Source organism: Bison bison, unplaced genomic scaffold, assembly GCF_000754665.1.
Source record: "Bison bison bison isolate TAMUID 2011002044 unplaced genomic scaffold, Bison_UMD1.0 scf7180017850219, whole genome shotgun sequence".
NCBI classification, from domain to species: domain Eukaryota; kingdom Metazoa; phylum Chordata; class Mammalia; order Artiodactyla; family Bovidae; genus Bison; species Bison bison.
In genome coordinates this window covers 15,023-29,659 of record NW_011480792.1, presented here as the reverse complement: position 1 = coordinate 29,659, position 14,637 = coordinate 15,023, and the positions used below count along the sequence as shown (strand labels likewise).

The window sequence follows — 14,637 nt, the reverse complement described above, 5'->3', positions numbered from 1 at the left end:
TGTTTCCCCATCTACTTGCCATGAAGTGATAGGAGCAGATACCATGATCCAAGTTTTCTGAATGTTGAGTTTTAAGCCAGCTTTTTTCAGTCTCAAGAGTATGTAGCAGCATCTACAACCAAATATCATAAATGCATTAAATACAAAGGACAGCAGCTGAGAAGTGTCAAGAGTAAGCAAGGCCCTTGGCAATCAGGACAGGAAGAAGGCAAGAGTCTTCATTGGCCCCACATGGCTGCATTAGCCAGGTTGATTTCCCTCTGCGTCCTGCTGCACACCAGCCAGCAGATTCACTTTGCAGAGAGACCACCACTGTCACCCAGTCCTCCAGCTGATTCCCTGCCCTCAAGCTAAGGAGGAAATCTAGCAGGACAATACAGAGAGGTCCTGACCAGTAAGAAAAAGATAAGCCTTAAGAGCATTCTCAGATAATGCCACCCAGGCCTGTGTTTTCTGTCCTGGCTACAGTACCACACGGTCTGTGCACCCCCAGTCCCCACAGCTGGTGCCACAACTAGCCTGCAGCAGCAGGGCTATAAGGTAAGTGGGAACACCAGAACTTGGCCAGTACACTGGGATTTCCTGGGCACTATCAATGTCTATGGTGAGATAGGATGACGAGAGTACAACCATTGTGAAAAAAGGTCAGACAGTAGTCTGAGGTCCAATCCACAAGCCTGTCCTCAGCTAATATCCCTAAAACCGGTAGCTTTTAATAGTTTAGGGGTGGTGGGTACGATCAATTACCCAACCAAGTAACTCCTAAAGCGTTTGATAAAGGAAGAAACCAGGTCATTGCGTTTTGCCTGCAGGCACCAGCCATCCCCGTGCAGTCAGATCAACCAGGAGCACAGGATGTCTACTTTATAACTGGAAAGAGACTCTGAGGTTAACAGGATATCATCAATGTAAGGATCTAGAAAGACATGCCTCACAGTAGACAGCAGCCATAGGATCTCTAGTGGAGGGCCACTTTGGAATTAGCAACCCCACCCTTTCTCCCCAAACCCCACCCTAGTCTGTTTCCCATTTTTATTTCCCTATATCTCAGCACTCACCAGAGCTTCTTTGCTGGCTCACCAGTGATTGAGTTGCCCCAGCAGGCCTGCAAGTTTTAGAGTTGCCCAGCCTAGAGGTTGAGGAAAGGGCCCAGAGTAAGTGGCAGAGACATTAGCAGTTTATTGAACTAGGGATCTTACATGTCTGAAGCCAAAGGTCTTCCAAGAACATCCAGCTGGGAACAGCAAACAAGACAGATCTGTCATCTTTGCTACTCTAGTTGGGGGTGCAGGGTTGCGGGGGGCAGATACAGACTAGTATTTCACTAGGCAAAACTGACCTGAGGTTGGTTCATTGGTTACTAAAGAAACCAGCAGCTGGGGCCAGTCCCTCACAACCCCTTAGGTTAATGTCCATCACCAGGGCTGATATTTCTCCTTAATGAACTAGCAGTGGAGCCCTTTTGGCCTAAGCACGAGAACAACCATTAGGTAGGGCAGGGGCAAGCATGGTCCTTGAGTGGGGTATACCTGTAGCAGGGACAGGCCTAGCAGGGGATGGAGAAGAGCCATCTTCAGCGACCTGACCATACATTCTACTCTGTACATAACCTGCACAACTCATTATCCTGGTGTCCCTCTTCAGAGACGTCCATGGGGTCAGTCTAGTGTGTAGAGGTGCCCTGCAACTAAATACAACAAATAATACAAAGGAGAGCAGCTAAGAAGTGTCATAGTAAACTAGGCCCAGGACAGGAAGAAGGCAAGGGTCTTCACTGGCCCCACGTGGCTGCATTAGCCAGACTGATTTCCCATCCAGTCCTGCTGCACACCCAGCCAGAACAGTCATTTTGCAGTGAGGCCACCATGGTCACCCAGTCTTCCAGCTGATTCCCCACCCTCAGTCAGGGAGAAAATCCAGAAGGACAATACAGGGAGTTTCTGACCAGTAAGAAAAAGACAACCTTGACACCATCTCAGATAATGTCGCCTCTGCCCGTGTTTCCTGCCTTGGCCTGCAGTACCACACAGTCTGTTCACCCCCAGGCCCCACAACAGATGCCACATAAGACTTCCAATTAGCCTGCCAGCAGCAAGGTTGTAAGTCAGGTAGAAATAACCAGTGCTTACCATCCTTATCAGCTCATGAGACAGTCTCTTTTCTTAAACAGGCAACTCACTGTTCTACTCGTGGAGCCTGCTTTGGTTTTCTTTTTTCTTTTTTTTTTTTTTTGCCCCTTCTCTCTTGGGCACAAATTCTCTGTTGTAATAAAAAGCTTTGCTTGCCTAAGAGTCTTCTGGAAGTGGTATCATTTCTATGATTTTGCTGCCCAAGCATCTAGAAAGGTCTTGGGAACAACAGCAGTCCTGTTTATTGCTCACAGCTGTTCTAGATTCCCCAGAAGTGATTTTTGCCATTGCTTGATGACTGATGGAAGCCTGTGGTTATGGTTTCCACTGCTTCTAAGACACTAGACAGCAGAGAGCTGTGGTTTCATCACACTGCGTCCTTGCTCCATCCTCTTCCAGAGCTGGGCCCAGAAGCTCCATGGTATTCTTAATATGTTGGGTTCACAACAGGTTCCAGTGAAACCCTTGAAGGGAACTGGTCACACCCAATTCACAAGCCTGTGGCTCTGTTTAGGGGTGGTAGGTTGCTGGTACAATCGATTACTCCCAAAGTATCTGACAGGACACCCTAGCCCTTGCATTTTGCCTGCATTCACCAGCCATCCCAACACAAATTGGCCTCGAGCACAGGGCTGCTACTTTTAAACTGGAAAGAAACTGAGGTTAGCAGGGTATCACCAGTAAAAGGATTGAGAAAGACATGCCTCATGGTGGACAGCAGCCGCAGGGTCCCTCATGCTAGCGGAAGGCCACCTTGAGATTAGTGCCCCTGCCCATTCCCCGCCACTTTCCCTACCCCCGACCCCAGTCTGTTTCCCATTTGTATTTCCCTACATCTCAGCACTCAAAACTTCTTGGGCTTCTTGGCTGGTTCACTTGTGGTTGAGCTGTACTGGCATACCTGCAAGCCTTAGTGTAGCCTAATCTGTAAACTGAGGAAAGAGCCCAAGGTTGGTGGCAGAGACATCAGTGGTTTATTGGACTGAGGATGCTGCACAGCCAAAGGTCCTCAAAGAACACCCAACTGTCAACAGCAAACAGCAGGTAAGAAAGGCCAGGCATCCTTGTTACTTGGTGCCCAGGGGTAGGTGGAGATTAGCATTTCTATGGGAAACAGACTTCATGTTGGCTCATCATTTACCAAGAAAACCAACAGCAGGTTCCACTCCCTCAAACACCTCAGATTCATGACCATCACGAGGATTGGTATTTCCCTTTCAGGAACTAGAAGGTGGAGCTACTTCTCCCTAAGCATTGGAACAACCACTAGGTGGGGCAGGGGCAAGCAGGTTCCTGTGAGTGGGGTGTAAGTGCAGCAGAAATGCTCTAGCAGGGGACAGAGAAGGAGCAGGAGAACAGCCATCTTGAGGGCATGACCATGCATCCCGAGCCCCTACATAACCTTGCACAACCCTTACAATGGTGCCCCATCCTAGACATCCTTAGGGTCAGTCAGTACGCTGCTGGGTCAGCCCAGCAACCAAATACCATAGATGTAATACAAGGGAAAGCAGCTAAGAAGTGTCATTGTAAGCGAGGCTCTGCGCACCCAGGACAGGAAGAAGGTAAGACTCTTCATTGGCCCCACGTGGCTGCATTAGCCAGGCTGATTTCCCACAGCGTCTTGCTGCACACCAGCCAGCAGACTCCCTTTGCAGAGAGGCCACCCCTGTCGCCGGTGCTCCAGCTGATCCCCTGCCCTCAGGCCAGGGAGGAAATCCAGCAGGACAGTACAGGGAGATCCTGATCAGTAAGCAAAAGACAAGCCTTAAGAGCATTCTCAGATAATGCCACCCAGGCCTGTGTTTTCTGTCCTGGCTGCAGAACCACACAGTCTGTCCACCCCCAGTCCCCACAGCAGGTGCCATGTGATAAGCCTTCCAATGAGCCCTGTAGCAGCATGGTTGTAAGGAAAAGTAGAAACACCAGTGCTTACCAGCCTCATCAGCCATTCCTGAAATCCATGGTCAGTAAAGTGGGATTCCTCGTTGCTCCATGGTGAGTAAATTGGGATTCCTTGTCGCTATCAATGTCCATGGTGAGATAGGAAGACAAGAGATTATCCATTTTGAAAAAAGACAAGACAATGTTTTGGGGTCCTGGGGTCCTGAGTCTGGGTACCTGCGTGGCAGTGGTCTCCCAGAAAAAAAAGAACTCTCTCTCTGCTACACGAAAGTGTATACATAGTTTGCAGGGCAAGAAGGTCCATCCACTGTAACCTTTAACCGTGCCTGTTTTTGTGCTTTCTTTCAGAATTCTCACACACTCCTTTCCCCACACCAAAACTCGCCATTCCTGATAGCCACCATGGGCCTCCTGCTGCTGAACCAAGAAGTGTGATGATTTCTGGACATTATCAGTCACCAGAGACAAACCCTCCCATTTATTAGAAATGCAACTCGCCCCCCTCTACTCAGGGAGCTGGCTTTTTCTTGCCCCTTCTCCTTTGTGCACATGCTCTTTGAATAAAAAACTGCTTCCCCAAGAGTCTTGTGGAAATGATATCATTCCTGTGCTGTTGCAGCCCAAGGATCTGGAAAGTGCCCGGGAACTTTGGGAATCCCATTTATCCCACACAGCTGTTCTGGATTCCCCATCAGTGGTTTTTCACATTGCTCTATGCCTCATTGAAGCCTGTAGTTATGGCTTCCACTGCTTCTAAGACATTGCAGATGGCAGAGAGCTGTTGTTCCATCACAATGAATCATTGCCCCCTTCCAATGCCCCAAAACTCCAAGGTATCCTTAGTATACTACCTTCACCAGAGGCCTGGACAAAACCTTTCTGGGGAACTGGCCATGCCCAATTTATACCCTCTCCTCAGTTAAATATCCCTACAGCTTGTGGCTGTTAACTTTAGCGGTGTTGGGGTTGGGGGTCTGCTTGATTACCCAACCAGGTTAACTCCCAAAGTATCTGATAGGAAACCCAGGTCCTTGCATTTTGCCTGCATTCACCAGCCTTCCCTGTCCAGTCAGATAGACCATGAGCTCAGGGCTGCTGCTTTTTACCTGGAAACAGACCCTGAGGTTAAGAGGCTATCAGCAGTAGAAGGATCTAGAAAGACAAACACAGTGGACAGTGGCCTCAGGGTCCCCCTTGCTAGTGGAGGGCCACCTTGGGATTAGCACCCCTCCCCAGCACCCTTCCAGTCTGTTTCCCATTTTTATTTCCCTACATCTCAGCACTCACCAGAGTTTCCTTGGCGTCTTGGCTGGCTCACCAGTGGTTGAGTGGCATCCCCCACGTCTTCAAGCCTTAGGGCTGCCCACTCTGGAGACTGAGGAAAGAGCCCAGAGTTGGTGGCAGAGACATGAGTGGTTATTGGACTGGGGGATCTTACTGGTCTTAGCAGAAGGTCCTCAAAGAACACCCCACTGTGAACAGCAAATGGCAGGCAGGATGGGCCAGTCATCCTTGCTACTCAGTGCCTGGGGAGGACTGAGATGATCCTTTCCAGCGGGAACTGACCTCAGGTTGGCTCATCAGTTACCAAGGAAACCAGGAGCCAAGCCATCCCTCACAACCCCTCAGGTTAATGACCAACACCAGGGCTGATATTACTCTTTAGTAAACTAGTAGGTGTAGCTGCTTTAGCCCAAACAGTAGAACGCCCCCCCAAACTGGGTGGGGCACTCATGTTCCTGTGAGTGGGGTCTAGGTCTGCAGGGACCGGTCTAGCAGGGCATGTAGAAAGAAGAGAACATCCAGGTTGAATTGCCTAAGCATACAGTGTGTGCACTGTTTACAGAGTAATTTGTTGGAAACATATTCTATGACTTCCAATGGTAGGTTAGGGTTTATCAACCTCGGCACTGCAGACATTGAGGGCAGATCACTGTTTGCTGTGCTGTCTATCCTGTGTGGACTGTAGGGCATTGAACAGCATCCCTCACCTCTATCCATTAGATGCCAGTGTCAGCCCTCATCACCAGTTTTAGTGACTGGAAATGTCTCCAGACATCGCCAACATCCCCTCGGGGACAAAATTCCCCTCCCTGAGAATCAATGGATTATGTCATAATAGCTTGCTCACTGGACCACTCACTTTTGAGCTCAAGTTCCCCATGTAAAAAGTACAACTACACTGAGTACACCATGCTCACAGGAAAACCAGGCCACAGGAGAGGTCATGGAGAGGTGCGTCGCTGCCCAGGGCCAGTTGAGGTCCCAGCTGAGGCTTATTAGCATCAGATCTATAAGTGAAAGTGCCCACCAACTGCCAGGTCACCCCCAGTTACCCAGTGATCTGTGCATCTGAGGCCCTAAAAAATCGTGAAACAGGGACAAGCCATTCCTTCTGTGCCCTGTGGAAATAAATCCCTGACTTACAGAATCTGTGAGCTGAGACAATTATTATTTAGGGTGATTGATCTTGGAGTAAGTTATTTCAAAGCTATAGTGACAGGGACATTGTTTGTATTGTGTGCAGAAAATGTTTTAAGCTACTAAATTTTATGATAACTTGCAATGCAGCAATATTTACCATAACATGCTCTATGCTCAGAGTCGACTAATACAGGGAGCACAAACAAATTAGAATAATTCCTTCAGCAATTTCACTTGGAGTACCAGGGCAAATTGCTTCCTTTCCTCTCCCTGCAGTCAGAAGGGGAAATGGAGAGGCTGTGGCCTCAAAATAAAGCTGCAGGACTCCTATCTTTTTATTTTTCTTATTATTGTTTATTTATTTTTGGCTGTGCTGGATCTTCTTTGCCACACTCAGGCTTTCTATAGTTACAGAAGGCAGGGCTACTCTCTAGGCGTGGTGCATGGGCTTCTCATTGCAGTGGCTTCTCCTGTTGCAGAGTATGGGCCCTAGAGCTCAGGAGTTATGGACTCAGGAGTTGTGGCTCTAGGGGTTAGTTGCCCTGCAGCATGTGGAATCTTCCTGGATGATGGATCGAACCTGTGTCCCTTGCACTGGCAGGTGGATTCTTAGCCACTAGACCAACAGGGAAGTGCCGATGTCATTCTTTTTTTAAAAGAAAAATATTAATTTATTAGGCTGTGCCAGGTGTTAGCTGCAGCATGTGGGATCTAGTTTCCTGACTAGGGATCAAATCTGGGCCCCCTGCACTGGGAGCCTGGAGTCTTACTAGATCACCAGGGAAGTCCCCTATGTCATACTTAACCATGTATTCAATACAAAGAGAAAGTGGAGTACTTCCATTCTCTATGTATAAGGATATACATGGAGTATAAAATAGATCCACAGTACATCTGTGATATCAAAACTTCACAGTGTGGGCAAATCAGAAAAAATATCTCAAAAGACTGTGGATGGGGGGAAAGGGAGGCAATAATGAAAAAAAAATTAACAGTTGAGAAATGCTGTCAGAACCCATTTGGAGAGTGCAAAATGAAAAGCAAAAACAAAAGTAGAAAGTGAGAAGGAACTTTCAGAAAATGGAAACCATGGGCTCCTATTTAAGACACAGGCCTGAAGGAAGGTCTTCAGAGAACAAAGAGAGCAGGTTCACAGAGTCACCCACCTCCCCAGGCCACAAGCATCTGCAAGGTCCCCGATGGCCCCAGCCTGGTCCTTACTCCTGGCCCTGCTGCTGCTCAGCTGCAACGCCATCTGCTCTCTGGGCTGCCACCTGCCTCACACCCACAGCCTGGCCAACAGGAGGGTCCTGATGCTCCTGCGACAACTGAGGAGGGTCTCCCCTTCCTCCTGCCTGCAGGACAGAAATGACTTTGCATTCCCCCAGGAGGCGCTGGGTGGCAGCCAGTTGCAGAAGGCTCAGGCCATCTCTGTGCTCCACGAGGTGACCCAGCACACCTTCCAGCTCTTCAGCACAGAGGGCTCAGCCGCCGTGTGGGATGAGAGCCTCCTGGACAAGCTCCGCGCTGCACTGGATCAGCAGCTCACTGACCTGCAATTCTGTCTGAGGCAGGAGGAGGGGCTTCGAGGGGCTCCCCTGCTCAAGGAGGACTCCAGCCTGGCTGTGAGGAAATACTTCCACAGACTCACTCTCTATCTGCGAGAGAAGAGACACAGCCCTTGTGCCTGGGAGGTTGTCAGAGCAGAAGTCATGAGAGCCTTCTCTTCTTCAACAAACTTGCAGGAGAGATTCAGGAGAAAGGACTGACACACACCTGGTTCAACACGGAAATGATTCTCATGGACCAACAGACCACACTTCCTCCTGCACTGCCATGTCAAGGACTCTCATTTCTGCTGTCATCCTGCACTGAACTGAATCAATATGTCACATGATTTCAGGAATATTAAAGGATATCATGTTCTACTGTATAGGCACTAGTCCCTCACAGATGCCCTAGCTGATGTATCCATTTATTTATCTACTTGGACATTTATTTATTTACTTATTTATAAAGATTTAAATTATTCTTGTCCATATATATTTGTGTATATATATGTTGTCATTAAGAGAAAATATATATATACTCTGTATGCAGTTTATTATTTTTCTTCACTCATTAAATTCTTCCTATAAAAACTTCATTTGCAGTTTATTTAAAAAAGAAACACCAAACCTGAATGTGCAACTTGATTCAAGAATACATTTTACAATTCCTTGACCCTTTTTTACAACTTGCATGTTAGAAGTGAAAATACACGTCCTTTAGCCAGGGTATTTGTTGACTTCAGAACATAGAGGTGAACATAACTAGTTCAGTCTTTTTTGAAATTCTGATTTTTTTTTTAAGGAAAATAACCTAGAAACAATAATCAGTTAATTCATAATAATGTGTTAATTATTTTAAAAATAGTATTAATTAGTTGTAAAAAATATCAGTTAGGTTGAATGCAAAAACAAAAAGGAGAAAAATGGAATTCCCTCAGTAGAAGGTGGATCAAGCTATGTGAGGACATAAAAATAAAAGTTAACTACTAGACTAATGGGCTTCCCCCACCGCTCAGCAGTAAATACTCTGCCTGCAATGCAGGAGCCACAGGAGGCATGGGTTCAATCCCTTGGTCCGGAAGATCCCTGGAGAAGGAAATGGCAACCCACACCAGTATTCTTGCCTGGGGAATTCCATGGATAGAGGAGCCTGGTGGATGACAGTCCATAGGGTCTCAAAGAGTCAGACACAACTGAAGCGAGTTAGCACAGCACAGCACTAGACAAAGAGACATTTCAGTGCAAATGTCCATTGGATTTGGAGATGGCAATTGATGAAGTGTAAAGCATGGAACAGAAGAAGTGATCAAATGGGAGGAGAGTACAGAATGAGAAAAGAACTTAAATTGAGTTCCATGACCTTAACCTTAAAAAGGAGGGAATGTCACAAAGGAAGCAGAGAGAGAGTAGCCGTAAGTTAACAGGACAAGAGAGAATGGTGAGAAGACAGATGCAAAGGCTGCAACCACTTAAGAGGCAATGCATTCATGAACATGTAGATGGAAAGTGCCTCCTACTTGGGAAAAGAGATGACATTGACCTTTTAGTGAGAGCTTGCTTGGTAGAATTAATCAGCAGAAACCATAGTGGACAAGACGAAAGGATGAAGAAGAGAAGGTAATGATAATATCTAGAACATGGCTTTCAGATATTTGCTGTCTGAATTGGAGGAGACGATAGGGTGGGACCTAAAGTAGAAGGTGGATTTTTTTCTTTTCTTCTTTTTTTTTTTTTTTTTGCTCTGCAGTGTTTTCCCTTTTTGAAATACTTTGCTTATGAAGGGATTTCATGGATTTGATATATAGACAACTCATATCAGTGTTCAAGATTGGATTTATTTTAAATCATGAGATTCAGTCACATACAATGGTAATGTATCATTATTTTGATTAATTGGATGTTGAAAGTCCCTTATGCTGGGAAAGATTGAAGGCAGGAGGAGAAGGGGATGACAGAGGATGAGATGGTTGGATGGCATCACTGACTCAATGAATATGAGTTTGAGTAGGCTCCGGGAGTTGGTGATGGACAGGGAGGCCTGGCGTCCTGTAGACCATGGGGTCACAAAGAGTTGGACATGACTGAGCAACTGAACTGAACTGAACTGAATGTCAAGAAGCTGCTCCATGGTTGAAACCATTCACTACATGGGAAATAGATGGAACTGACCTTACTGAGAGCTGTTGTGGTGGAATCAATCAGCCGGAACCATACTGGAGTAGGTAGAAGATTATAACAAACGAAGTCCCATGGACATTTACTCACCTGGGGATTCACTTCACGTCTGTTACTCTCGTCAAAGTCAGATTTGCATTAGTTTTTTTTTTTGCCTCAGTGTATCCGATACAATGATGGCTTTCCAAGAAAGCTGAATGGAGAAGAAAATCGATGTGTTGAACATTACAGAAAATTATGGTACAGACCCTTTATGTTCCCATTTTTACTTTCGTACTAGGCTACTAACCTCAAGGTGATACAGAAAGTAATTCAGAAGTAGCAAGAAAACCCCTGCCCAGAAAAATATGAAATGAAAAAGAACGTAAAATCACATAGACTCTGAAATCAGGAGAGCATGAGGCTGATTTTACCTAGCATCACAGACACTACAGCTCCACTGCGAGATGACAATGATGATCCAAGAGGCTCAACAGAAATGTACTCAACCAGCTAATGATGCTAATTAACAACTTCTATTACAGCTCTGATGTAAGGTGAATAGAAGCTTATGATGGGAGCTATGATGGAAAAATCTAAGAATACTCATTGTGAATAATTTTTTGGATTAATTATTAACTCTGTGCTAACAATAGAATGGTGAACAAGAAAAAAAAAAAAAAGAATGGTGAACAAGAGATATACCTTTCTCCTTTGGTGGTTACTTGTTAAATGTGTCTAATAAATCTATTTTCAAGAAGACCAATGCAGAAGGATAAGTCAGAGGGACTGGTATAAAAAAAAAAAAAGGCAGAAACAGAAACAAGACTAGAAGTAAACGCAGCCAAACTCCTTGCAAGATAAATGTAACTCCTTATCCTACATTTACTCTTTTCCTTTATCCCGTCCATCATATTCAATGTATGACAGAAACTCACTATACTAAAAGGGGAGAAACACAGTTTGAAGAGACAGAGAAAATATCAGAACTAGACTCAGATACAGTAGATATTTAGAAATTATCAGACCAGCAGTCAATTAACAGTGACTAAAGTGCTAAGGCTCTAATGTATTCACCTACTTATCCCTGCACTTAATCTGTCATATTATGTATGGTATTTAAAATTTTTGTTCATATAATATCATGTTCAACTTTATAATATATTCAAATATAATAAAGGATGCTTACCTTTATCATCTCTCGAATTATTTTCTTTTTTAATTTATGAAGCTCTTCCTCAGGAGACATCTTGGAGCTGTTATTCTTACAAAAAGAAATAGCCTAAATTTGCAAAACAAACTAAAAAATGGATGATAGTTTCTACTCATTATTCACTTCTTTAGTAGGTTATATTTTAAAACCTTATATTTCTATATTACTTCTCTGGTGGCTCAGTGGTAGAGAATCCTCCTGCTAATGCAAGAGATGCAGAAGATGTGAGTTGGATCCCTAGGTTGGGAAGATCTCCTGGAGAATGAAATGGTGACCCACTCCAGCATTCTTGCCTGGAAAGCCCCATGGACAGAGGAGCCTGGTGGGCTACAGTCCATGGGGTCACAGAGTCAGACACGACTCAATGACTATACAACATTTCTATATCAGATATATGATAGCTCTGATAATACAGAGGTGAAAAAAGCAAACGTAGAATCTCTTCTTCTGAAGACTTCTGTTTGGAAAAAAAAGATTTAAAAACTGTAATCATGCTTAATTATTTCATTTAAACGTCCTGTACAATGATAGCTAGACAAAAGGAGATTCTCTCACGGGAATCTAGCTGAGAACTCTCAAGAAGGAGAGAAAGCAGATGTAGTCTATAAAGTGCCCAAGAAACACCTAAAGACAGATTTCCCATTGGTAGAAGCTTATGTGGATATTGTGCCTTAGGAGACGAGTGTAGAAGGAGAAGATGACCTAACGCTTACAAGGACCTTTCATTTTGAAGGCTGAGAAAGTTAAGGAGAGTCTACAAAGGGCCCAGAGTTGGGACAACCAGGGCACTTGGGAGCCACCCAGGAGAAATGATCTTCCCAAAGCATCAAAGAAGAAAGCAAAGGATTGAGAATCACACAGGCTGAAAGTTAAAGAATGATTTCTATGTTATATGAGATCCTGCATCGAGTCTAGACTCTGTCAGGACATACAGGTAATCACAGGAAATCATTGAACTTCCCTGAGCGTCAGCCTCCTCAAATATAGAGTAAGTGAAAATGTTTCTAGAGTTGTTTTGAGTACCAGATAAACCAGAACATTCAAGAACACTTAGCAGAGTATCACCCACTGAGTGAGGGCTAAACAGGTAGTGCCTATTTTATTGTTTTTTTACATATAAATCTAAATGGCGATAATGAACTCTCCTACCATCTCTCTGTAACTGCAAACAAATCTAAGAAAAGAATTGGGGGAAAGTGTTCCATCAATTATTATGTAATTATATACATAATAATATACATATACATCATATGAAAACATATTATAAAGTATATTCAGTTCAGTTCAGTCTCTCAGTTGTGTCCAACTCTTTGCGGCCCCATGGATTGCAGCACGCCAGGCTTCCCTGTCCATCACCAACTCCTGGAGGTTGCTCACACTCATGTCCATCGAGTCGGTGATGCCATCTAACCATCTCATCCTCTGTCATTCCCCTTCTCCTCCTACTTTCAATCTTTCCCAGCAGCAGGGTCTTTTCCAATAAGTCAGTTCTTCACATCAGGTGGCCAACGTTTTGGAGTTTCAGCTTCAGCATCAGTCCTTCCAATGAATATTCAGGACTGATCTCCTTTAGGATGGACTGGTTAGATCTCCTTGCAGTCCAAGGGACTCTCAAGAGTCTTCTCCAACACCAGTTCAAGAGCATCAGTTCTTCAGTGCTCAGCTTTTATAGTCCAACTCTCACATCCATACATGACTATTGGGAAAAGCATAGCTTTGACTAGACAGACCTTTGTTGGCAAAGTAATGTCTCTGCTTTTTAATATGCTGTCTAGGTTGGTCATAGCTTTTCTTCCAAGGAGCAAGTGTCTTTTAATTTCATGGCTGCACTCAACATCTGCAGTGATTTTGGAGCCCCCAGAAATAAAGTCTCTCACTGTTTCCATTGTTTCCCCATCTATTTGCCAGGAAGCAATGGGACCGTATGTCATAATCTTAGTTTTCTGAATGCTGAGTTTTAAGCCAACTTTTTCACTCTCCTTTTTCACTTTCATCAAGAGGATCTTTAGTTCTTCTTAGCTTTCTGCCATAAGGCTAGTGTCATCTGCGTATCTGAGGTTATTGATTAAAGTATACTACGTACATAATATACCATACACCTGCTGATTCTGATACATGGTATAATTCTGCCTTCCTCTCTGCACTATCCTTGATCTCATTGTTTCAATCAAATATCACAATCATTCACTCCTCTCAGTGTAGAAATCCCCAGCATGCTCTCCTCATTCACTCTGCATGAAGGCGTCCTTTCCATTCATATAGCTGTGTCCTTCTCCGTTACGGTTTCTAGTTGTCAATTTCCCCTTATGGTTGCAAACCACCAACTAAAAGCAGAAGCTGAGTAAAAGTTCTAGGTTTGTCAGACACTCTCCTATGACTTCACCCACTCAGCCGGCCAATCGCTGCAGGTCCAGACTGTCCAGCCTCTCAGAGAAACACAGAAAATAGAAGGAACCCTGCCCCACAGTGAACAATGGTGGAGACACCAGGGGCTCCTCTGAGGCTCTACCTGGGCTCTTCCTGTGCTGACTGCACTAGGAGGAGCTCACCTGGTTCAGGAATCTCATTTGCTCAAAAAGCCCAAAGCGCAGGAAACATGGAGCCAAAACTTGGAAGCTTGGAACTTGGAAGCTTGAGAACTTGGAAGGAGAACAGAGATGTTTAAAGTGTTCGTGGAGCAGCAGCAGGTCCTCAGGACATGGAACCACATAGATGAGCTGCACTGAGGCAAGCGTTTCTCCAGAACATTCCTTTTCAGAGACTGAGAAGACTGAAGTGGATGCTGAGAGCCCAGAGACAGAGCACAAGGGCCTGGCTACCAGCTGTGTCCCCAGCACGGGTGACATTCATACCACAGCAGCCTGCAGAGTCCTGGAAGGGGCGACAGTCACTCCCGTCACAGCTTCAGACTTGTTTCTTCCTTAGGAATGAGCTTACAGTGAATGATGTCAGATTCATCATCTCCAAGGAAGAAGATTTAGCTTCAGGACCAGGGACCAGGCTTGATCACTCAAGAACTTTTGTATAGCAAAGTTTTACTACAGTATGAAAAAGAGACAGGGAAAGCTTCTGACATAGATATCAAAAGGGGTACGGAGAGTGCCCCCCTTGCTAGTGTTAGCAAGGGAGTTATATACTTTTTAAATTGGTTATTACAGTAAATCAAAAGAATGTCCCAAGGTTGTAAAGATCCTACTAGACCCACTCCCACAATATACATTTTAAGATAACAGGATTAGTCAGAAGGTTTTCAGGAAGGAGA

General features: G+C 44.9%; 1 protein-coding gene across 1 annotated transcript; it reads left to right on the top strand.

The window, feature by feature from the left end:
* The first annotated feature begins 7,657 nt into the window (after positions 1 to 7,657).
* Positions 7,658 to 8,227, top strand: LOC104994732 (interferon alpha-G). Its single transcript, XM_010848389.1, has one exon. The coding sequence runs from the start codon at positions 7,658 to 7,660 to the stop codon at positions 8,225 to 8,227; it is 570 nt and encodes a 189-aa protein (XP_010846691.1).
* Positions 8,228 to 14,637: the final 6,410 nt, after the last annotated feature.

Excerpts from the sequence above, each read along its gene's own strand:
- LOC104994732 (XM_010848389.1), top strand. The coding sequence starts at position 7,658 with ATGGCCCCAGCCTGGTCCTTACTCCTGGCCCTGCTGCTGCTCAGCTGC.